The sequence below is a fragment of the Anoplopoma fimbria genome, chromosome 1, assembly GCF_027596085.1.
Source record: "Anoplopoma fimbria isolate UVic2021 breed Golden Eagle Sablefish chromosome 1, Afim_UVic_2022, whole genome shotgun sequence".
Taxonomy (NCBI): domain Eukaryota; kingdom Metazoa; phylum Chordata; class Actinopteri; order Perciformes; family Anoplopomatidae; genus Anoplopoma; species Anoplopoma fimbria.
In genome coordinates, this window is record NC_072449.1 from 10,369,969 (window position 1) to 10,395,237 (window position 25,269).

The 25,269-nt window shown below is 38.0% G+C and overlaps 1 protein-coding gene across 1 annotated transcript; it reads right to left on the reverse strand.

Annotated features, from left to right (window-relative positions):
• Window positions 1-4,653: 4,653 nt before the first annotated feature.
• LOC129095510 (transmembrane protein 255B) lies at window positions 4,654-20,214 on the reverse strand. Its single transcript, XM_054603978.1, has 9 exons — window positions 20,151-20,214; window positions 18,585-18,724; window positions 17,858-17,920; window positions 13,668-13,757; window positions 12,409-12,489; window positions 11,891-11,976; window positions 11,583-11,742; window positions 8,112-8,216; window positions 4,654-5,915 (listed from the first exon to the last, which is right to left on the reverse strand). Exons 1-9 carry the CDS (start codon window positions 20,212-20,214, stop codon window positions 5,766-5,768), a joined length of 939 nt encoding a protein of 312 aa, XP_054459953.1. The 3' UTR covers window positions 4,654-5,765.
• Window positions 20,215-25,269: the final 5,055 nt, after the last annotated feature.

Genomic DNA, 25,269 nt, shown 5'->3' on the forward strand with positions numbered 1-25,269 from the left:
CACCTTTTTTGTGTATATGTATTTCATTTCATTTCATTTAATTCCATTTAAATTTCTCTTCGTACTCTCTGAAATGTTGTTTTAATTCATTTGTTTTGCCAAATGCAATGACTTTCAGTCTCTTCTCTATTTAAAAAGGTGCTACACAAATAAACCTGTCTTTCCTTCAGGAAGACACCTGGTTGAGGTCAAACCCAACTATAATGTAATTAAACTGAGGCTCTTTCTTTCTGTGGCATTCCTGCCTCAGGTCTAAAGGAATATTTCGATATTTTGGAAAACGTGCTTATTCAAGAGTTGAATTCGTAGATTCAAATGTACATTCCATAACAAAAAACTGACAATATAAATCCAATATATCCACAGTGCAATATAAATATGTGAAATCCACTGTGCAATTTTAACAATCATTCGTCGGTTTATATAATATTTTGGTTTCTGTTGTTTTTTAACCTTTTTTACTTATTTATACTTGTTTTGATCGTGTTTCTACTATATCTCTTATTTGTTTGTTTGCAAAATCAACTCTGCTGATGTAATCCTGCAAATTTCCCCGCTGTGGGACTAATAAAGGATTATCTTATCTTATCTTATCTTGATACCACTCTCCATGTCTGTATAGAAAGTATGAAGCTTGGTTCCAACTAGCAGCTGTGCTAGCATAAAGCCTGTAAACTGGGAGAAACAGCTATCCAGGGAACACAGTTGTGAAAAGTCTCTATGACAAGAAAATATTGCAAATGTAGTCCGATACCCCAGCATGAGATGTCCTCATGTAACAAGAGTACAAAGCTTTTGTCTGTGAAGGAAAACAGATGCTCAAAAATGTTCTGAACAAGTTTAATGAAGCATACTGAGGCATGCTGGTTTCCATCCCTGAAACTTGCAGCGCTCACTGCGTATTGATGTATGTGCTTCTACTACTAGTTCATGAACTTCCCTGCTCCCTGCGGCTACCTGGCATGGTGTAAAGGGTCTTCAAAGCAAAGCCACACCCACTTTCCCTCCTACCTATGGAAGTGTGTAGTAATGCAGATAGTTGAGATTTTATGTTGGCAGGTTTTGAGACATCTACCTATGGATCTTCTGCCTCTACTGCAAAACAATGGACCATATTTATGGCACTCTGACCCTCCTCATCCTATAGGACTGCTGTCTCAGCACTCCCTTGACTCCCTCTGGTATTTATGTGTTGAATTGAAGCTAAGCTCTCTAATGTCCTCTTTTATCTGTTACTGAAAGTCAGTTGAGATGAGATGAATGTAGGGAAGGTTGAGTGTTCATTGAAAAGTATGTGGTGGTACAGAATACAGAAATAATTAGAAACCAATCCCACTAAGGTCTTCCCAATGAAAATGTCTCTATGATAATGAGGTAATGTGTATAAAGGGGGTTTCAATTAAAATAAATGAATAAAAGAAAAGAAAGCTTGCAGGTTATTGTTAGTTTAGCACAGACTCTTGCACTAATAACACAAAAGTCTGCTCGGACGCAGTTAACCGAGAGGAAAGGTGTTCTTTAATGTTTACTCCAGTTAGGTTTTCTCAATCAGAAAGGTTGAGACAGTAGAGAAGTCTCTAATGGAACTAGAGACCAGAGTTTCTGGCTGACAATATCTGCTGAAATGAGGTCTCTGTATTAAGTCGATGAAGAAGTCGACTATCCTGAGTGTTCGGTGATCACCTCTCTTAATACCCTAAAGAAAGGGCGTCGTCACACCTGATTGGCCAAGAGGTGAAGTGCACCCAGCTGCTCGTAATTCTTAATTAGGAGTTACTCCTCACATTTTGCACAACAGGTGATCTGAATAACCCTCCAATCAACTCCAATCAAGGGAATTGTGACGTTCAGCTAAAATGAATTGGGAAAAGGGAACTGACAGCAAGTACCTAAGAATGAGGAACTGATACAACTATTATTATTATATTCCTTTATTGATCCCCATGGGGGAAATTCGAGTGTTGCAGCAGCTCAACTACACAGACACAGACAATAAATACACATACTATACAACAAAATAAAGATAGAACAAAAATAAGAAATAAGAATAAAAATAAGAATGTACAGTATATCCACATGGGGGGAGGGCCTGGTCAGCACATGTTGACAGACTGTGGTCTCCGCTGTTGTTGTACAGTCTGATGGCAGTGGGCACAAATGAGCGTCTGAAGCGCTCCGTCCTGCTCTTTGGTTGAATGAGCTGATGGCTGAAAGAGCTGCCCAGCTGCCACAGTTCCTCATGGAGAGGGTGAGAGGGATTGTCCAGGATGGCTCCGAGTTTGGCCTTCATCCTCCTCTCACCCACTGACTCCAGACTGTCCAGCTCCAGACCCACCACAGAGCTGGCTTTCCTCACCAGCTTATTAAGTTTGTTGGCATCTCCAGTCCTGATGCCACCACCCCAGCACGCTACAGCGAAGAAGAGCGCGCTGGCTACCACAGACTGGTAGAATGCCTTGAGCAGTTTATTGCACACATTGAAGGACCTCAGCCTCCTTAGGAAGAACAGCCTGCTCTGTCCTTTCCTGTAGAGGGCATCAGTGTTGTGTGTCCAGTCCAGTTTATTGTTTATCTGCACCCCAAGGTACTTGTGGGACTCAACCCTCTCCACTTCCCCTCCCTGAATGAAAACAGGGACAGGGGGGCTTCTGTTCCTCTGGTAGTCCACCACAAGCTCCTTGGTCTTGCTGATGTTGAGCTTCAGGTGGTTGTTGCTGCACCATGTGATGAAGCTCTCAATCAGTCCTCTGTACTCCTCCTCGTTGTCCCTGGTGATACATCCAACAATGGAGGAGTCATCGGAAAACTTTTGGAGGTGGCAGGAACCAGAGTTGAAGCGGAAGTCCGAGGTGTATACAGGCCCTGAACTTTAATGTCAGATGTAGTAAACTTTAAATTGTGTGGCCTTGTGGTTCTCTGACTCTGCTCCTTAGTTTGATTCCACTGTGGGATCATTGCCAATTCCTGTTTGGATTTCTGTAATATGACTGAGTTTGGTATCGACTGGGTTCATACTGTTTAAATTTTACTGCACAGCACAGTTCCCTTTTCTCTTGGTTGTTTTCTTTGCATGCACACCAAAGAGACCAAGTAACAAACCACAGATTCAGGTTTAAATCACTGACGATAATGAAGGTGATTTTAAATGTATAAAGTACCAGAGGGACACTAAGACCTTACAGGAGGCATTTCTCAAATGGAAGAGAAAGTACTTTATCAATCCTTCTTGAGGAAATTACATTTTTTTACACAGTTTTTTAAATCTTTATTACACAAACATAGGAAATACAGTACACGCCCATGTACTTACACATGCCAGAATAATGCCGCTGCCACAAAGTCAATGTATAGTGGATTGCTCAAGTAAAACTCAGCAGTGCCCAGTATTATAACAGAGTCATGGAATTGAAGGGACAACCCTCCAGTTCCCTACGGACAAAGCTACTGCCATCACCCCAACCACAGATTATTATGGAGGCTTTTGGGTTTTAAAGTGGCCCTATTATGCTTTTCCACTTTTTCCCTCTTCTTTAGTGTGTTAAATATATTTTTGTACATGTAAAAGGTCCGTAGAGTGTAAAACCTGAAGTCCACGCCTAAAAGGAGTTACCCTCCCCCTCAGAAGCTCCTGAGGTGCCTGAAACGGCTCCCTTGAATTATCTCCTTCACTTCCATAACATTATGACCTCGTAATGTTACGGAAGTCACGTAAAAAGAGGTGCTGCAGGACAGCCAGGATGAGAAAAACAAGGCGGATTATGAGCATTAACGCATGTAAACATGTTGTAACTGTAATTTGAGATAAAAACATGCACCCGGAAAATAGCATAATAGGGCCTGTTTAAGTCTCAAATTTTTTGTGTTGTTGTATTTTGGGGGATTTTGGTTTAGGATATATTTTTCACGGATAAAATACTCCCAGCGGGTGTTTGGCTTTTATTGTCTGTTCCTCTTATTTTTTTTGTTTTAATAAAACATACTTAATAAATAACCAGTTATGGCAGTTAGCCCCACACAAGCACGCTGTCGCTCAGCTCAAAACTCAAAACACTGCTGTGCCAAAGTCTCACAGGGCAACCAGCTAACATGGCCAAGGACTTCACCGCAGATTGGATGTTTATGGGTTTATCTGTCTGTTTTTGGCAAACACAGCATCATTCATTCTGACAATTTTGCCTAAATTGCTCATCATCATCTTTGACAGGAAGTCAAGACCTCGGTATTTAACAGAGGAAAAGTACCCTGGCGCCCTGTCAGTCCTTATTTTCCCCAACAGCTTGCTGCCAGACCTACCACAGATTCATCAGGCTTTGCCATGTTCTGTTTTGTGCCTGTTTTTGTGCTTCCACATAAACATGAAGCTAACTGGGCTGCAGAAAACACATCAAACAAACAGGTGTGGGTATATTGTTACATTATTAGCAATAAATCAAAATGTTCTGTCCAGAATTGCATAAAACTGTTCCGGTGTTTTATATTGTTTTTAATGATTTAGAGAGATGGCACATGTTTGTTAACCCGGCACTGAAGCCAAATGTAGTGAAACGTGAGCTACGACCTGGCTCGTACAAAAAAATGTCAGAATCAGAAACTGTTTATTGCGAAGGACGTTACACATACAAGGAATTTGGCTTGGTGATTGGTGGGTGACAATAAACAGAGTGTAATTGTAAAACACATAATTCAAAAATAGGGAAGGTGAAAATTTATGATAAAATATGACAGACAAACAAACAAATTAAGAGTACAGTAAAACAAGTATGTTATTGTAAATTTTAAGAAAAGAGTTGTGCAAGGCTGTGTAATTGTGTCTGAGTTGGTGGGAGTCCCGGGTTTGTTGATGAGCGCATGCAAAAGGGAAGAAACTGTTTTTGTGGCATGAGGTCGTGGACACAATGGGCCGCAGCCTCCTGCCTCAGACTGCCTTTTTTAAATGTGAGTAATAAATGTCAAATTATGTATTTATAATAATAAAGGATGAGCGTTTTTCGGGCTATTAAAGGACAGAGTCAATTTAATGTACAACTGCCAGGAAACTGCAGGTCCACTGCAACTCTGTTTTTTTTATTCTTGTATTTTACACCCATCTTATTCTATTTTGGCTTGTTTTTATTTATATAATTGTATTTTAATGACCTTTTATATTGTGTCTAATTTGCACTTTTCTCTTGATGCTTTTGACGTTTTATGGTAGGTGCTTTTGAATTGCCTAAATAAATAAACTTGTCTTGCCTAAATGTGATGCCATTAACATCACTTTGAGTTGAAGTCAACCAAACATTAAATCGGAGTTGTATATAATAAAAGCCATTCAATAATTGACTTTGGTTGGACTTTGGTGCCGCAAAGACATAGTACAACGGCAATAGTACTGCCAAGCCTATCTCGCTCGTCTGATCACCGAAGTGGATGATCTTGTCGTTAACGGTTCTTTGATTATGTCAACAAATTGAGGAAACCGGACGGGCAGCTGGATCCATGTGAAGTGTGATTGTAAATTCCATGTTCACGATCAAAACAAATTTTTCTTTGACTCAAATGTCAACAAGTCCTTTCAAAGAATAAGAAAAAAAATCACCAATATGGCTACAGATGTCTTTCAGTAACACATTCAGATTTTTCATACAAAAACTGCATTTCTGCGTAATATTCAGACAAACTTCTTTCTTTTATAGTTCCTCCAGTTCTCAAAACAAGGATAACAAAATATCTGTTTATCCCTTTCTGCATTCATTTTCTGCTCATGTTTGGTAAAATGCTGGGTCTCATGCAACGTTGCCGTGGATCCTGTAGGGCAGAAGGTTGGCCAGCGGGTAAAAGGGAGGAGGGTTGGACTCAGGGTGAGGAGCGGACGATGAAGGGAAACTCTGTGAGGCAGCTGTCCCTGCTGCTGGAGGGAAATACATCGTGGCTCCCTGGATGAGCAGGAAAGGACAAAGGAAACAAAGAAAGACGTTGACTGCAGACCCCAAGTCAGCAGCTTTGTGTTAACTAAAAACTGCAATTTTGTGATAATTCATAACAACTGTTAATAGTGATTTCTCAGACAAAAAGCCAAGTTAAAACAAAGTCCTTGTGTTTGACAAGAATCAAACATGAATAGATGAATTTATCTATTTGAAATAATTTACCTATAATTAAAAAAAATCCTAACTCAACAAGTTCACAAGCTTTTTACAAGCCTTCACCCACATCTCACTGTTTTTTATCAAACATGCTGATTTATATTCACTATAAACCTTCAGTTAGGCTCTAATGATGTTAATTGTTAGTAAACAGCCTTGTTAAGGATTTTAAAGTCTGGTTTATTGTTCTGATGAAAAAATAGCATTCCTGGTGCTAAACACATCACACAGATGAAAACTGAAAGGCCACAACAAAATAAATTGATCAGTTCTGGTTGCTTTGGCAACACTCATGGTTACCGTGCTAACAGCCAATGTGGTTTGTCCTTTGAATTAGACATTCCCATTCAAATCAATTGTAGAGCGGCGGCCATTATTATGTCTACTGGTGCCATTGCAACCATTGTAGAGGGCAAACTCCAGTAAAAACCTACTTACGGCGAGTCTTGGACAGAAGTGGCAACTATGTCTCCCATAAAATGTGTTCTCAAACGACTAAACTTTACTCTTAATTACATTTCAAATGAAAGTTTTTTTTCTTCCAATCAAAACAAAAAACTTTAAAAAACTACTTTTTCAGGCAACAAAACTACTTTGGCTTAAAATGACTATGAAATTGAAACAAAACAAAACAAAAATGAACTAAAGTACTTGGTTAGGTTTAGGCAGGAAAGTACTTTGTTCCCACTGGACACGAACAGCCATCTCCTGGGTTAAAGCCCTGTTTTGTGGCTTTCGTAGACTCATTTGAAATTCATCCGTGATACGTCAAAAGGAGACGTAATCAACGACAAAAGGTTTCCCTCAAAAATCTATTCACAATGCAGTTTAGATATTTGAGCAGCAGTATGAAGCAGATTGGGTCTTTTGTGTACTATTTCTGTTGCCTTGCTGCTGCTAATATGAATTGAAGATTTGCTACATAATGAGCATCAAGAGACAGACAAAAGGAAAACGCATGCTTAATGTGGATGTCCGGCCAAAACAGAAAAACAGGGTTCTCAAACTAGTGAGCATGACACACATGACAGCCCCACTGACATGTGTTGTCACCATAACAACTAACAACAGTTGCCATTTTCGCTTGACCTTGCCAAATGACCACGAGAAAACAGTTGTCCGTTCTCATGCTGTTATATATAATCCAGCGTGGGAAAGGCAGCAAGATACAGAAAAATCTCCTTTAAAGTAAGTTAGTAAAATAAATGATTGTTCTGATCATTGTTTAAAACAGTCATTCATAATAAATAGGGTTAGATTTTATGAAAATGTTGGGAATTATAACTTTAAAGGTTTGAAACTTGCATTGTTAACATCAGCTAGTATTCTTCTACTTCTCCTACTCTCTCTCCTCTGCCTTGGCTAGTAAATTCATCGTTAATGTCGAGTGTTGGTCCTGCAGGGAAACACATAAATCTGCTCATCCAAATTATACAATACAGCATAACTATAGTGGTCAAAAACTCCACATGCCACTTCTAAAGAAGAGCTGTGCTACGCTCCGTTTTAGCGAGAGAATGCTTTAAAGGATGGATAAGATAAGATAAAATAAGATAATCCTTTATTAGTCCTGCAGCGGGGGAAATCTGCAGGATTACCTCAGCAGAAAGGATAGTGCAAACAAGAGACATAGTAAAAAAAAAAACAAGATCAAAACAAGTATTATAAATAAGTAATATCACAGTAAAGAATATTAAATAAGTAAAAAAAAAAAAATCCACAATAACTAAAATATTATATATACAGACAGAATAATTGTAGTTTTTTGCACATATTTTTATATTGCACATGTCGGGTGGAGATTAGGAGGTTTGGGTCATTTGCGACTGTAAGATGTCTGGATTTATGTTCAGAGATGAAGACAGAGACAGAGAGAACAAAAGTGAACACAAACCAGACCACACACATGCAGGCGTTTGTTATGGTATCTTTTTGCTGGTGTGTGTGTGTGTGTGTGTGTGTGTGTGTGTGTGACCGTACACTGACCGAGTGTAGCAGGTGAACTCCATGTGTGTTGGCGTCTGTCAGCAGAGGAGCTGTCGGAGAAGACGCTGTGCTCTCAGAGTGCCTGATCACAGGGCCGCTACTCCTCTGACACACACACACACACACACACACACACACACACACACACACACACACACACACACACACACACACACACACACACATACACACATAATATTATTATAAGTAGGCTGCAATGTGCTCTGGTGTACAATAAAAAAATGTAACAGCCATTACAGCTGGAATGATAAAGATGATTTAGAGCTATGAGCAGTCTCCCATTACAACACTGTTTTAGCCATGATCATGGAAAGTCTGCACCCAAATGACCCATTCTTACTCTATTGTTCCCATATAGTGATGCTTTGTCTTAACATATAGCCTCCAGAGTAGTCATAATAACAAAGAAACAACATAGAAACAAAGCAACATGTACTGAAGCTCTGCACAAAATACACAACCTGTGATAAGAACAAGCAACACATTGTATAATAAGCTGAAATGGATAATTATGCAGAGTTATTGTTGGGAAAAACAGGTCCTAGTGAAATTTTCACATACTATTAGGTGCACAGTTAGGTTTTGGGTCATAGTGATGCAGCTCACATTCTTCCCTTCAAAACCCATATAAAACATCGGCAATCTTTAAATTTATGAATAAATAAAAAAAATCGAATCATCTCATAGGTATGTAACAAGCGTCAAATTGTCTAATTTATAGATCTTGATTTATACAGGTATGGAAACCTCTGGGAGTTTGATATCAAGTCTTACATGAACATTTACTGACAGGGGTTGTTTCACAAAGCAGTCAAAGGCTACATCATCAAATACCTGAAAAAGACTTTTCAATGCCGAAGATTCTTCAAATTCTACCGAGGACGGAGTCCTTCTTTCAGAGGATTTTCAAACATGCATGTCTTTTTTTTATCAGCGCTCCTGAAACAACTACAATTCAATGCGCAAGATGCCTTTCCTGTCCCATGATCTGGAAACAACGAAAATATGCGAATGAGCTTTCAGTTATTTCAGCTCAGCAGTCCACCAAAATATATTTCTCAACAGAAATTGGAAGGCCAGTTGCTGAATCTTCACTCTGTAAATTAAGGGATTATTTTAATCAAACCAGGTGATTGTTGGAACAGTGGGAAAAAAAGAAAGGTTTGATGAGTTTTATTTTCTTTCTGTCGCGTTTGAATGAAGTACTGTTGTTAATGTTTCTGTCAATGTGAGTGTGGTAGCTCTGAAAAGAGCATATTAATTGTAGGTTTTGTATGTTTAGAAATTATGATAATTGTCCAAATCCCTGTTGATTTTATGTATCTTTCATAAGGCTACATGTTTTGAATCTGTTTATATTATTTTGAGGAATACAAAAATATGCCTACTAGAACACTATGAAGGAGTCTTGCCTCAGAAGGACCCGTCCTACCAAGGAAGCATCCTCGATTTTGAGAAACACCCAGTATATGAACGCCATACACACAAAAAATAAAGGATGTGGAACGTGGGAGAGATATTTAGTGATCAATGATGAACATAATCATATTAGATTTGAAAACATGAGAAGGAAAACCTGAATACATTCCTTCAATGATAACTATGACTAGTATGGCCAGATAATGTTATTAACAAGAAGAATACATAAAATATTAAAATAGAATAATAGTGGTTTTGGCAGAATGCAGTGATGGATGAAAGCGCTGTGTGGTCTGATGGCTACAAACTCCTGCAGCATTTAGGATCACTCAGAACAGAATAGCTGAATCTCTGACAACATGAAGCTCAATGAGCTCATCATAGACCACAAAAACATTCTCTGGTGTTTCAGTACAGGCAGGGTTGGTGGTGGCAACTTTCAATTTGTCACACCCGTCAGTGGGACTAACGAAGCTGCTCTGGGGTTTGAGGTTGAGATGGGTTTGGTGTCAACTTTGCAGGATCATTGCCAGACGAATCAAGCACGCAACTACGGCTGCAACCAACAATTCATTTCATAATCAAAGTTTTTCACGAGTAATGGTTTGCTCCTTAAAATGTTCAAAGATAGTCCCAAAATACCATCACGGAGCCCGATGCGTTGTCTTTAAATTGCTTGTTTTATCTGACTAACAGTAAAAAACACAAACATATCCACTTCACTGACACAGAAGGATAAGAAAAACAGCAAATATTCATATTTGAGAAGCAATGGAGAGTTTTTGGCTTCATTGCGGGAAGGACAGAGGATGTCGCATGTGTACAGATTGTAAAGCCCTCTGAGGCAAATTTGTAATTTGTGATTCTGGGCTATACAAAATAAACTGAATTGAATTGAATTGAATTGAAATTGCTTTAAAACTGATATGAATGATTAATGTTTTTTTCTTTTCCCTCTGTTCTCTGAACAATAACATGTCCAGACTGGTTAGATTTTATTTTGAAAGGAGCAGCAAACAGAGACAGTGACCCTTGCAAAAGTATGTATGTATTGCCAGATTTAAGTAATTTCCCCAAAACTGTCATAACTGATCATTTGAAATCAAACACCACATATCTCGTCGAGTGGAAAGCTCAGTTTTCGTCTGTTTCACCTCTTTTCTCCATCTGTTATCTGAGTCGTGATATTGAAGCTAAGCTCTTAGCGGACACTAAATACACAGTAAAATAGCCTGGAGCCTCCTGCTACCAAATATATGACTTATATGTCAACTAAATTGCTGACCATGCTAAGATATGCAGTCAGATTAGGGTTAAGCACGTGTTTCTTTTTACAGATAAATAAAGTAGAGGGATATGCTGTTGACCTGAAAACTTAACGTAATGGATCAGACATGAAGTTATTTTCTTTAAGAATAGAGAATAAAGGATTTATTGTTGTGTCTCCACCTCTGAAATCTGAACTCCAGGACTCTCAGGAACCCACCGCTCCACTTATCGTTTCATTTCATCAGCTGATCATTTACGTTGTGGTAGGCTAGTATGAATTTTCACTTCCATGGAGGGCTTCGTGCATATGATCTGCCATTTGGGCGTCACTTTCAGTTTAATCCTCTTTTCACAAAGTGCAGAGTTCAATCTGACTGAAAGTTGACCTGTGATTTTTCATTCAGGAAGTATTAATTATTGGCTTTCTTACTGGTAAAGTAAAGTGAAAGACAACAACATTGCAGAACAGAAAGGAGGCTGCATAGAGGATAAAAAACCCTCGCCAATTCTGGTCTGACCTCAGCATAAAGCTGCAGTCACGCATGTTCACATACGATTCTGTATTGAAGCTTTTGCTCAAGTTTGTTTTAAAGTCAATGAGTACAGCTTTAAAGTTCGTGAAACTTAAAAATAATGCAACTTTTGAAATTGTCGTTTTTTTTGCCTCAGAGCCACTGAGTGGGAGTTTGTTGCTTTTAACTACCAAATGTACCACATCCACACAATAAAGGACCTTTATAAATGTGTGTCTGTGCGTCTTACCAGGTCTTTGATGCTGCCCAGCACCGCTGTGGTGAGGATGCCTGTGAAGAAGGCCACGAGGTTCAGGCCGGCGAGGGTCCAAATTAAAATGTACAGAGTGAAAACTTCCTCACAGCTTCGTACTCCAACAAACTCGTAGTAGTTGCTGAGGTATCCTCCACTGCAGAACAAAACAACAGCTACGTTCAGTACGAATTATTTTTTATTTGTTGGGCAAGAGCATTAATTGAAGGCAAGATAAATCTTGTGATGACATGGCAGTGGGAGCGATATACTGAGATAATATTGTAGTAATATCATTGTCTCACTTGGCACAGTCGTACAGGTCGCAGCAGTAGCAGGTCCCACTTCGTATTGTCATGCTGCAAGACTCCTTTGGACTCCAACACGGCACCTGAAAAAGGTACACAAGTTAAAACTTTGTCAATGTTTACCTGCAAATACATACAAAGTCTCGACAAACTTTTCCTTGGAGACATATTTCTTTTTATAATTAACATTAAAGGCACTTGCAAATGACAAGGTAGCAAAACATTTAAAAATATATATATATATTTTTAGAAAATGAACCAAAACATTGACATTGAGGAAGATCTTGGGTAAATAATAATGAGAATAAATTTGAAACTAAATTTAAATCATACCATCTAAACTCAAAAGAAATCTGGTTTATATTAAAATCAAACACCTAATAAGCTTATTTGCAAGATATTTAGTCAATTCTGATCTATAGAGGAAACCATAAAGGTCATCTTTGGATGGATGGGAAAAACAACACTGAATGGAAATGTTATTGGCTCTTCCTGTACAGTACATGTTTACTCACAGAGGTGTAGAAGTTCTCATAGATGTAGCTGCCACCGCTGCTGTAGTACTGGCATCTCTGTGCTTTCAGTGGACGCATGTCCTGGCAAAAGTTAATACATGAAGAAATATAATCCACAGGATGTCAAACCTACACCAAATTATCTTTATTGAGGATAATTATTTAAAAACAAATGTATAAAAGATAATACAGATGACCGTGAAAATAAATTCAAATTCAACGTCAAACCTTCGTTTAGAATTAGCAGCAATCCCAGCCTGGAATGATTTGACAGTTTGGTAAGAATAAAAATTAAAAGGGAGATCTTCGAAACAAAACAGACAGACTTGTATAATGTTTTGTAGTCACCGTATTTTGACCATACCAAGTTTGCATATTGAGTTTGCATGAAAATGGAGGTAATTTTACCTTGACATGATGTCACTGTGCAATGCATCGAGGGCTTTATTTAATTGTGACTACGAGTGTGCGACTATTTTTCTTCACACTGATCCAGGAAGAACCCACCAATTAGAAAAAGGAAGCAGCAACAAATATCGTTCTCTCTCTCATTTCTATACTGTCCTCTGTCAATGAAAGGCAAACTATCATAAAAAACAATGTGTCCAAAAAGGAACCAAGCCTAATTCAATAGTTTCACATTTTATGAAATACGCTGAGAGTTAGAAGAGAACATTAATACCACTCCGTCTTTGTGCTAATCATGAAGCTGTCGCCTTTACAATGTGTACATTTTTTCTTAAAAGAGAGGAAGTCTTTCTTATCGAGCAGATCTACATTAAATTTGTTTCTTTACTTTACAGGTAGAAAACAGGAATGTGGCTTTGCTTATTTAACCTGTAAAAAAGGTTATTTTAGGGAGGCAGCTCGCTGTCTAGTTCAGCAGCATCAATCACATTCAGTGAAGGCATCATGTTCTCAGGCAAAGATAACTTAGCTTCCAACAACACTTCTGCACTGATGGTGCCTATCGGTCCGATCCACTTTGTTTTCTCACATCAGGCCTTCGCAACCGCTAATTTATGTGGTCAACAAACTAAAAAACACAGCTGGTCCGTGCTGTAAAAGCTGAGCTGACTCGTTTCGAGAAAAAAATCGTGTCAATATTGCCAATAAAAATGCGGGGCCAAGAGGCTCATAGTCAACAGGCACAGTGGTTCTGTTATTGCTTCATAGCAATCTATTGCTGCTCTGTGTCATCACTCAGCACATTCATATCGGGTGTCACGGCATTCGCATGCAAGTGCAGGGTAACTCACCATGTTTAGGACAATACCGACTCCATCGATTACCAGGCACAGAAAAGAGGTGATGATCCCAAAACTGAGGAATACGATTGCAGCCGTCAGCTGGAATTGGAACAAAGAAAAAAAAAAGCTTAAATGAAAGAGTTTCCATACAAAGACAAATAACTCTGTTAATTTGACAGTAATAGGAGAACAATTTGACAAGAATGCAGATTATAGCTGGGAAAAGTTACTTTTTTCTTTCCAACTGCCAAAAAGTGTGATGCTATTTGGTTTCAGGTGGTTTGCACAAAAAGTAACTTTAAAGGGTTTCTGTTTTTTTGCAGCATTCATAAACTGTTTTACTGAAGAGAATATTGCTTTGATTGTTAAATGATACGTTTAAAGCTTGTGCTCCCCTCTAAACACTTCAAAGACACATTTGAACTAGAAGGGCAGTCGGAGATGGTAGCGAAAGTGAAAAAATATTTGTGAATCGGATCCGATCCAAAATTTTGTGGGTTCTTCCTTGGCTCATGCTACACCCTTTCACCACCCCTGTGATTGCCTCCCTTCACAGGCTCCCTGTTTAAAATGTTCTATTTGTGAAAGCTTGAAAATGTTTAATATATGTTTTTATTTTTACTTTTCTTATTCCTATTTATCTGATCTAATTCATTTTATTGTCTTTACTTCCTCTGTGCTCATGTCCTTCTCACTTTATCTGCCTTGTTTGGTTTTCTTTTCTTTTTTCCTACAGATACACGCTGCTGAAGGCCTGATATCAATCCAGAAATATGATAGTCTTCTTTGTTTAAACTTTGACTCTTCTAAATCATGATATTATTCCTGCCTGTGAGAGCAAACAAACCAAGACATATGCGTTAGCACGCTGAAGGTACAGACTGTGGAAAGTCCAAAGAGTCTCAGGGTATCTTCCACTCACTCCTGCGCTTCATTAATCATAATCTTGATTTACCAAATCCTTGAAAAAATATAATTCGTGGAATAAATTGACTATGAAAAATTTGAAATTCAACTTTTCAAACATTATTTTGCACTGAATCTGTTTCTTGCCATCTCCGATATTTTGGATTTGTATAACAATGACATATCTCAACAGTGAAATGGATAAAAAAACATGATACAAAATCCAAGAAAAACCAGCCCTATTCAAGAAGCAACCTTCCTTTATGTCCCTTTTGAACAGGATGATCTGCTGTTTTTAACGTTTCTGGTATGAAGCAGCTTCTGGCTTGATGCTGGTGATGGATGAAAGTTCATGGGAGTAAAGGAATATATATCAGGAATGGTGCTCTGCGGGTCATGAACAGTCAACCTAAGAACTAGTTTTTGACACAATGCCCATAAAAAGTTTAACGTTAAATTACATAGGCGTGGACCTGTTCATGTTTTCCTGCCTTCCCATTCGCAACAGTAAAACTAAGATTTAAAAAACGATGTACTGATCAACAGAAAATGTGCAAGTTTTGCCAGAATACTGACTCAACAAAAGTTAATCCTTCTAGTAACTTTTTATTACTTAATTTGACTTCTAAAACCAATTGGCCACACCAGTAATGATTAGGTAATAAATGTCCTACTAAAGAGGGGTGATTACCTGCAACATGCAAACATGTATTTTGCGGAGATGTTCAGATACCTATACTGATATTGGATATTGGTTCAATTCTGACTCTCTATCTGAATAGTTGGATCATTAATTGATGACAAATGGGCAATCTGGTGTTGGATGGTGTTATGTTCAAAAATTAAAAATTCAGTATTTGTTATATTTTGTTTTTAAAGGTTGAGAAGCCAATATTTAAGTGAAGCCTGATGTTTGCTTCCACATAAAATAATTGTCCCAGTCACTTCCATACAGTGAGGCATACAATGTTTTTATTAAACTACGGTCCTCTGATCGTACTGATAATAATGGCCGTTACCCAAAGCCGAGGAATCAATATCAGTATTGGGACTGAAAAGATAGGATCGGTGCATCCCTAGTATTATATATTGCATACTTGGAATAAGTTTTGTCGACCTTGTAGAAATCTGTCTTTTACACTGTGGATCAGGTTTCTAGAAAAGGTATGTGAAACACATAACATCTATAAATATTTGACCCAGACATGATCTGATACGTGGAGGAAGAGCTAATTAACTTCTGGAGAGTTTATTGAGAGGGAACAGTTTAGGAACACGCCCTTACTAGAGCAACATACAAGGTCTTTGTTAAACAAATCAAATTACCTAACAGCCTAAACTACGTTTACTACCTAAACATTAGTTTATCGCTATGAATTAGCTAATGCACTTTATTATTGTTAGTAACAGGCCGTATTGCTGCCCGATTGAGGGTAGGGAGGCACGGAGAACCAGAACCTGGACTGAGCCAGGAAGACTGTCGGACCCTGCTCCAGTAAAATGAGTGGTTTCCTAAAGGGACTCTGGTTCTCGGAAACACAACCATTTTTGTCCAAAGGGACCACCAAAATCAACTCAAAATTCCTTGTAGCTTTAATGAAAGGAATGTGTGTTGAAAGACAACCCAGTAACACCTAGTACTGGTTTTCTATTTATTTCTAAAGTTATTCAGTGGTTTACTACATGCAACATGCATCAAATCAGTCATTGGTCTGTTACAAGCAAGTTTAATGTAATCTTTACTGTATATAAACCTGTTTTAGTTTTTTCTTTAAATAGGGCCAGAAAGTCTTACGGCTACATCCAACTGAGGTGGAGCATTTTTGCACTACATGTGAATTAAAACTGTAAAAATGCATTTTATTCTTTCTCAACATCATTTAGAAACAAGGATCACACAGACAAAACAGAAAGCAACGAATCAGCTGAATGAGTAGGTCTACTGGGTAACTCTCTGGTTTTCTCTAGAGTTCAGAAATGCTATTGAGTGAAAAAAAATACAGATACTTTTCTTGAGGCCAAACAAAAAAAATCATGTAACCAGTTAGTGCTGCAGTTAGTTAAAAAAATGACACAAATCCTTACAATCTATATAGTGAATAACAGAGGTAAGATTAGCTGGCTTGTTTGTGGGACAGCTGTCTGTCTGGTATTGAGAAACTGTACATTTTTAAATCAAGAACAGATCTTTGCCTGTAAAGATGATCGCACGGCACACGTGCAGTTTATGACGACACAGGGAAAGATTTCAAACCCATTCACCCATTCAAAACTAAATAAGTTCTGACTTCAGACAGAGATAGAGCCAGGGATTGTCTGTTGTGTCATCTGAAATGAAAACGGTCTCTGGCAGATTCAGTTAGCTGTAGTTATCATCAGTTGTAGCTAGTTTGTTGTAAACACTGTGTCTGCCTGACCATTCAATGTTTCAGACTCATTTACAAACGAGAACCCTGTAACAGCTTCATCAAATCTGACCTTGATGGCTATAAACTTGACATTTTGCTAACAAGGCTGCTTAACTATACTTATAATTGTATTTTCAAACAGTTTGTTTCACTTTGAATGGTGCGAGAAGACTGACTTCTTGGCAAACGTTAAGCTATTTCAGGTAATGTTGGCTGGGGTTGCTGGAGTGTCACTTATCTAATTCAATCTAATAAAGAGCAGAAAATAGTGACTAATGTTTAAGAAGTTTATGTACTGTATGTTCCCCAGCTTAATATCTTCTTAATATGACACATTGAGGTGACTTCACTTACTGATGTTATACTCCTTAAAACCTTTGCCTTCCAATTTGCAGACATTCATATATCTCCACAGTGGCTGAATGGATTTTTACCTTTCAGACTGCATTTGAAACATCCATCTACCTTTGTTATTTTGCAATTTGAACTGCAGGAAAAGCTGCAGTTCAAATTGCAAAACAATGAGGACCCTAGGAACTCATGGACGGCCCCCTAACATTAGTCTAATCACCAAAAGCTGGCTTCCACTCAGTGAGGAAATGTCAGAATGTGCTCACAAAATAATGAAGTTAGTAATGTTGAGTGGGAAGTAACTGCCAACCAGGATAAATAGTGACGTTTCCCACAAAAGTCTGCCCATTTAAAATTATCTGAGAAGATAAGTATAGGATAATTGCATCCTACTCATTGATATAACTGCTGGTTAGCATGCTTACATACATACTCTTGGCCAAAACACACTACTCTGGGGATTTGGGTCTGGGTGTGCACAGGGAAAACATAAAGAAGAATTATGACACGGGATGTATAGGTTTGAGAATATACCAGCTGTTTGCGATTTTCTTCCAGGAGGAGTCCCAAAAGTCCCAGGAATGATCCAAGGGTGAGCTGTAAGGAACATAATATAATGACCACAGTAAGTTTTATGCAAAATAAAGAAATATGGTTCATTTTCATAAGGATTTTGACACTTTGTTTTGATTTAGTTATCATCCAAGGAAAGAATATTAGCACTTAACAGCTTGAAAATGGCTCTTGTGGTACAATTTCAATAACATACATTACGTTTTATGTTACATACTGTTGAAAAGGGTGGTCGAAAGATATAAAATGAATCAGTAACAGCATGGCCTAAATATCCCCATAGATATATCCAGAAACTGATTCTGACGGATACAATTTGGGCAGATTTACAATTTACTTCCTGTTATGTTCTTCCAGTTTAAAGACCATAAGAAAAGTTTAATTTTAGCCATTGAAGGAAGCGTCCATATGGATGTCTGACTGAAGCACAGAACTGTCAATCATTAATTTCACAGCCCACCTAATATTATTTCTGTCTCAAGAATATCAAGCGAAACATTTGGCCGGCGCTGCGAGGCTAAAGGATTGCAGCTGAAATTCCATAATGTAGATCACACGCTGCAGGAAGTTTTTAAACTCCCAGGTCATTTACTGGTCGCTGCAAAGTTCAAACCCAATCTGTCATCTTGATGTATCGCAGCGAATAAACCATGACTGGGAATCATCGAGAGACAAATTATCGACTTACAATAACTCCAGAGGTGTAGCCCGTCACATTCAGGCTCTCTGTTCGAGTCGTTGTGTAGACTCCCAGCACCACCAGCAGCAGGGAGAGACTGAGCATGCCCAGTACCAGCCAAAGAGCCCTCCTGACCCTCACCATCATCTCTGCCACCCACAGAGGAGAGAGACATGTGTTATGTGAGACAGTGCTTGGTAAATAAAATCCAGAAAACAAGACTTGGCAGCTTGCTACTGGCATATTTTTAGTTTGATGTCAAGATCAACAAGACAAATCTAATTTAATTTGATTTAATTTCATTTCATTTAATTTAACTTAATTAAATTCTAAAAAACTGTGATCCAGAACTATATGTCTCCGTCTTGTTCACTTCAAATATCATGAATGTTTAAGACCCAGCATATTGAAGCAAAGTATTGGGATGAATGACTTTGGTCAAACGTATTTTACAAACAAACTTCAACTTTTAAGGCTCAGGCTATTTAAATCCCATTATTGTTTCTGTCTTGCGCTAACTAAAGACAGGATACATAAGTCCCTATGTGTATTTTTTTTAAATGTACATCTAAGCTTTAATAACATTGAAAAATCCACAACGCCAACATATTTGCTGTAAAGTGTAAACTGAGAAACATTGCAAACACTGGTGGAGTAATCCTCAATTTAGAAGAACTAATTGAGGAAAAACATCAAAGTATGCTTCTTTATGTGGCGGAATATTGCTCAAATATTCTAGTAGTACTGTAGAAGATGAAATGCCAAAATGTACACTAGCATCACTATTTCCTAATTTAAATAAATTAAAAATTGATTATCAAAGACACACTTTAGTCTTATAGGAGTCAAACCAAATCCGACCCTCTAACACACAAACACAGTTATAAGTTAAAAAATAAGTGGATAAATTACAATAGTTTATACGTTAGTTAGGAAATGATACCAACACCATGTAAAAATACTCTGTTACAGTACAAGACCAGCATTAAAAATATGATTTAAGTAAAGTAACCTATTAGCAACAAATCAAAGAAAGTAAAAGCAGAAATTATGCAAATAGACTAATTTCAGCTAAATGTTACTGGGTTACAATTAGTGATGCATTTATATAAACTTCAGTAATGTTGCTGCTGGTAAAGCTGGGGATAATTTCAACTACTATAACGATATATCAAAATACATTAGTTAATTAGAATTTTGTATGCAATGCTCTCTCAAAAGTACAATATTTGCCTCTGAAATGTAGTGTAGAAGTATACAAGTTATACATAAGTACAGTACTTGAATAAATGTCCCTCATTCCACCCCTGCTGGTTTAGTTTAGTGTGTTTGTTTATACAATGTAGATCAGTTACAATGTAAACTGAATGTGAAATTAACGACTCTTAACGATTAGTCTCTTTCTGATTATTTGGCCAAAAAAAGATGAAAATAATTTAAATTTACTGCAATAATATCAACTGTCCCGAACAGTAATATGGTAAGTAAGGTAACACATAATATTCAGCTGCCAGTGTCACTTTTTAATATACCCAATCACTTCAACATCTCCTCTCTCTGTGGTTTATTAAGTACCTGTTGCTCGGCTCTTTGGCACTGGTTTGTCCCGGCCCGTCGCTCCCAGGATCCTTGCAGTCATGATAGATCCGATCTCCAGTTTAAGTCTCAGTTCAGGCTTACAAACCTTCTCTCAAGGCTTTCACAATCCTATGTGGCACAGGTATCCACTGCGTGTCAGTCTACTTCACCGCAGCTCTGTGCGCACAGTCCTGTCTGTGCGTAATGCTCCGGCCTCTGCTGCATTCAAGGACGGTGGGACACTTGTGAATACTGCTGTCAAAGTACTCCTTACAATTCAGGATGCAATCTTTTCAAATAGTAAGCATTTAAACCTGTGATTATAAATTAAGGAAACCCCACATACATTGGTCATGGGCTACAGCGGATTGAGAAGGTGATCACATGCGTGGCAAGTGAACACATCTCCTGTTTAAAACAGATGTTGATCAGTGGAAGTTGTCTGTGGATGGATTGAGTGAAAGTGGGAAGAAAGACACACTGGTGGGCCCCAAAAACTGGGCCCCACTTGACCTTTTCTCCAGGAAATGTCATTCAATGCTACAGCTCTCTTTGCTCCCATATGTGCTCTGCTGTAATTCATTAAACCCGTTAATGTGGATATATACAACATGTAAGCACAGAAGTTCATTAATAAAAACCTTAAACTAGAGTTTAGAGGTTCCTGGGCCGAAAGATTAAATACCAAGGCAGCAGCAATGTTAAACACCCTTGTCTTGTCAATTGATGCTGTGTTTTTGGTGCATATTTTCAAACACATTTTCAATTAAATTTGCACAAACCAGATGACTGAAATAAGCATTTTGGGCCACTTGAGATCTGGAGCCTCAGGTCAGTTGCCTACTTTGCCCAGTTGTTAATTTAGCCTCGTCTGTATGAATAAAGGAAATGCACCAGGCAGCTAAAAATCATTTGTTATGATAATAAATCATAATCCAAGTAGACCACACAACAATAACAATAAAAATCTGTGCAATATAAATAATCTGTGCAATACAATTATTATTCTGTCTGTATATATAATATTTTAGTTATTGTGGATTTTTAAAACTTTTTTTACTTATTTAATATTATTTACTGTGTGATTACTTATTTACTTACTTATAATACTTGTTTTGATCTTGTTTCTTTCTTATGTCTCTTGTTTGCACTATCCGCTCTGCTGCTGTAATCGTGTAAATTTCCCCGCTGTGGGACTAAGAAATTATCAATGGTCACATAGCCTCTACGTAAGGGATAAGTCTAAATCATACATACAACCCAATCCTCAAGGTAATCAATCAAATCCCAACAGCCAGATGGACATAGTTCCAAGAAACTGGGAAGAGCTGAGAAAATATATTGTGCAATAAAAATAAGTCTTCCAGGAGGGTCAGTAACTCAAAAACCTTTGATTTTCCATTTTCTGGTGCACTCCTGGGACTGCTCATTGATTGATTGAAAAATAATGCCATGAACAAATAGTGCATATAATTGAATAAGTGTGTAAAAGATATAACACAGACGCATCTCCAGACTCAAATCACTCAATGTCAAGACTGACAGGGACTTGTTGATCTTAACTTTGGACTTGTCTGTCTTGATGCGAAAACGTTGAAGAATCAGCAATCTCGAGTTCAGGCCTTGTTTCTTCTACAAACAAGAGGTACTGGCTTGGTCCATTCGAGTACCCAAATGGACTGATGACAGTGACTCTGATCAGGACAAAGATCCCTACTTGCTGCAGGATTGGAAATCTCTAAAACCATTTGCGCCTAGAATGGTAAGTATTCATCTGACTTGCAAAGAAAGTTACCAATTTACCAGCTCATCATCAAAGACATAATAGCTATATGAACTATCTCACACACAACATACTTGTTTTTCTTTTTAATATTTTATATCACTTGTTAAATTATCCAAATAATTGTTTGTAAACTAAGCTGTAGATGTTTTTACCAGAGTTATGATAACTATAATGACAGCATTAACAACATCCATCCATCCATTTTCCGTAACCTGCTTATCCAGTTAAGGGTCGCAGGGGTGCTGGAGCCGACCTCAGCTGTCAATGGGTGAAGGCAGGGTTCACCCTGGACAGGCCGCCAGTCTGTCGCAGGGCTGACATATAGAGACAAACAACCACTCACATTCACACCTACGGGCAATTTAGAGTCTTCAATGCACCTAAGCTGCATGTCTTTGGACTGTGGGAGGAACCCGGAGAACCCGGAGAGAACCCACGCTGACACGGGGAGAACATGCAAACTCCACACAGAAGGTTGTCCAGCCCGGGAAATGAACCCAGGCCCCTCTTGCTGTGAGGCGACAGTGCTAATTAATTGACAGTGCTAAATTAATTTACTGGTAATTCAAAGATGATTTATTTTACTCACTCTGTTGCATCATCCCCGGGCGCTTCATTGCAGCCCACTGCTCCTCCGGGATGGGTCAAATGCAGAGAATTGTAATTTCCCCATTGTGGGACTAATAAAGGATTAATTATCATTATTATTATTATTATTATTATTATATATCATATAAGTGTGGGTGCCTGTAACAGACGGAGAAAAGGTAATAATTATACTAGCATTAAGAAATGTCTCCAGTGAATCGCATTATCAGTTTTAGGTGATTATTTATTTTACTCACTCTCCCACCATTCAGGATTATACAGACTGCATCAACCTTCCAACGAGAAGAAAGACGACTGACACTCATGAGTAGGATGGACGACTACGGGACCAGCTGGCAAACGGTGGTTGACTTTATTTCAGTCAAAAAATAAGTAATCCACTCACTTAGACTGCAAAAGTATCAGTAGGGACTGAAACTGGTGATATCTGTTTAATTTTACATATGTGGATTATATTTATTGCATGAACCTTCTTAAATATTAATCCATTATTCATAATATAATTTCCATTATTCGAGACCAAATTTAACACAATAGCTATAACCACTGTATGGTTGTGTCCAAAATGATTGATTACTTGATTTTCTGTTTCCTAGGTCAGGACTCCTCTACATTTTTAGCATTCCTTGGGCATGAAGTGTGGACAAAAAGCCATTAACACCCCGTTAACATCTGGCTTTTGTCTCTAGAGGGAACGGTTACAGTCAATAGTCAAAATTATTGCTGCAGTCTCTGGTATTTAGAAGCTCAAAGGTCATACTCGGCTGTATGTATTCACAGTATGAAGTGTTTTGCTGACCCCTCTTATCACACCTTACAAGAAGTTCTTGAGCTGTGACCTGAACTAATCCATGCGACCAGTTATCTAAGCCTGTACGTCTACATTTTACTCTTTGGCATAGCATGACTTTTTCTTGATCACCGGCAATCTCTTTCTCCCTCTCAATATCAGGCTCTCTGGGCGATTCATTATGGCAGGGTTATACTTTCCACAAGGACAGTGGCACGGACATGAGCTGATGCAGAATTGTGACCATGAAACATTTGGATCCATGGTACTTTGTGGCGGTTTCCTCAAACCGTCATTCTAAAAGCTCCTCAAAGTTCTCCATGTTCTCCACCCATCCTTGTTGGCATGGCTAGAAAATGATGGATGTGCACAGACAGGCGAAAACCTGCCGCACAGTATCCCCACAAAGGGCCATGCATGATGGTGTTACGTCATTTTGGCCATGCGTACACTTATAATACCTCATAAACTGAATGAACATAAAAAAAGATGTAAAGAACATCTGGATGAGCTGACACATTACACGGGTGAAGGGGGAGAGCAAGGGCGCTGTAATTCATCCAAACAATGTTCACATCCTTTATCAGGGTTACCACTCTTTTCTAAAGATCCTTTTCCAGGTGTTTTCCAAGACATTTCCAGTGATGATCAAGCTGGTATGACAGACAGGGATCGCACCGTATCCCTTCTATCTTATGAATTACATCAACCATTGCTGCCTGAACACCAATAACAAAAATAATAACCTACAATTTCATTTTTATTTTTCTATTTCTGACAAATGTAGGATGAACTTAACATGCCTATATGTACGATTCAAAGTTAGAATCAAGTTTGTTGGGATTATTAACAGCCACTGACTCCTGTCAGTTTATCAAACCATACTTTAGCCCCAAGCTAACCTTGCACGGCAGGCCCAACACACATTTGAAACCATCGCTCTTAGCCAGTGTTGAATCATAAACCTAATACCTTTGCAAGCAAAGAAAGTGAACCAATCATGATAACCAATTTAACAGAATTCAAACTTTTAAAACAAGTTTGGAAGTAAGGAACTTGCATATGGGCCTAGTTTTAAGTCAAAACCTTCAAATTCTTATGGGAGAGAACGCCAAAACCCCATATTTCCTATTATCGTTTATTTATTGTGGAAATCCACAATATAATGATTGCCGTGCCATACAACATGTGAATAAGATCATTACTTGTTTCCACTTCAAGCACTGGAATCAAAATCTCCTTAAAGCTGCACCAAAGAGGACAAAAAAGGCCCTTCAGCGTGTTGTGAAAACAGCTCAGGACACTGTTAGCAATGATCTGCATGACTAGAACATCTTCTCTGCACCTTGCTGAGAACATCATAAAAGGACATCACAAAAGACATTACTTACCCTGGACATCATCTGCATATCATATCATAATTTGCTAAATGTTTCAAGTACATTTGTTCTCCCTATGTGATCATGGAAAAGGAACACACACAGTGATACAAGTATTACTAATTATTGAAAACGGTGATGAAAGTTTGCTTCATACATCCCACAGGTGGTCATATTATTATTCTTTAATGTTTGTAACATTCAAGAAAATAAGCTAAATCAGCCCGAAATTAGGAAAGCCATTGCTTCTTCTCTTTGTAGATTATTATTTTTATTATTTTTTGTCTTCGTATGTTTGTATTTCATTTAATTGTGTTGGTGATGTGAATATATTAACAGGTAAGATTATTCCTCTGTCTGTATATTCAATATTTTTTAGTTATTGTGGAATTTTATTTTATTTTAATTTGTTTTTACGTATTTAATAATTCTTTCCTGTTTAGTACTTTTATTACTTATTTATAATAAAACATTTTTATCTCTATGCTGCTGTAATCCTGTGAATAATAAAGGATTATTTTATTTAATTTTATCTCATCACAGACTTCAATT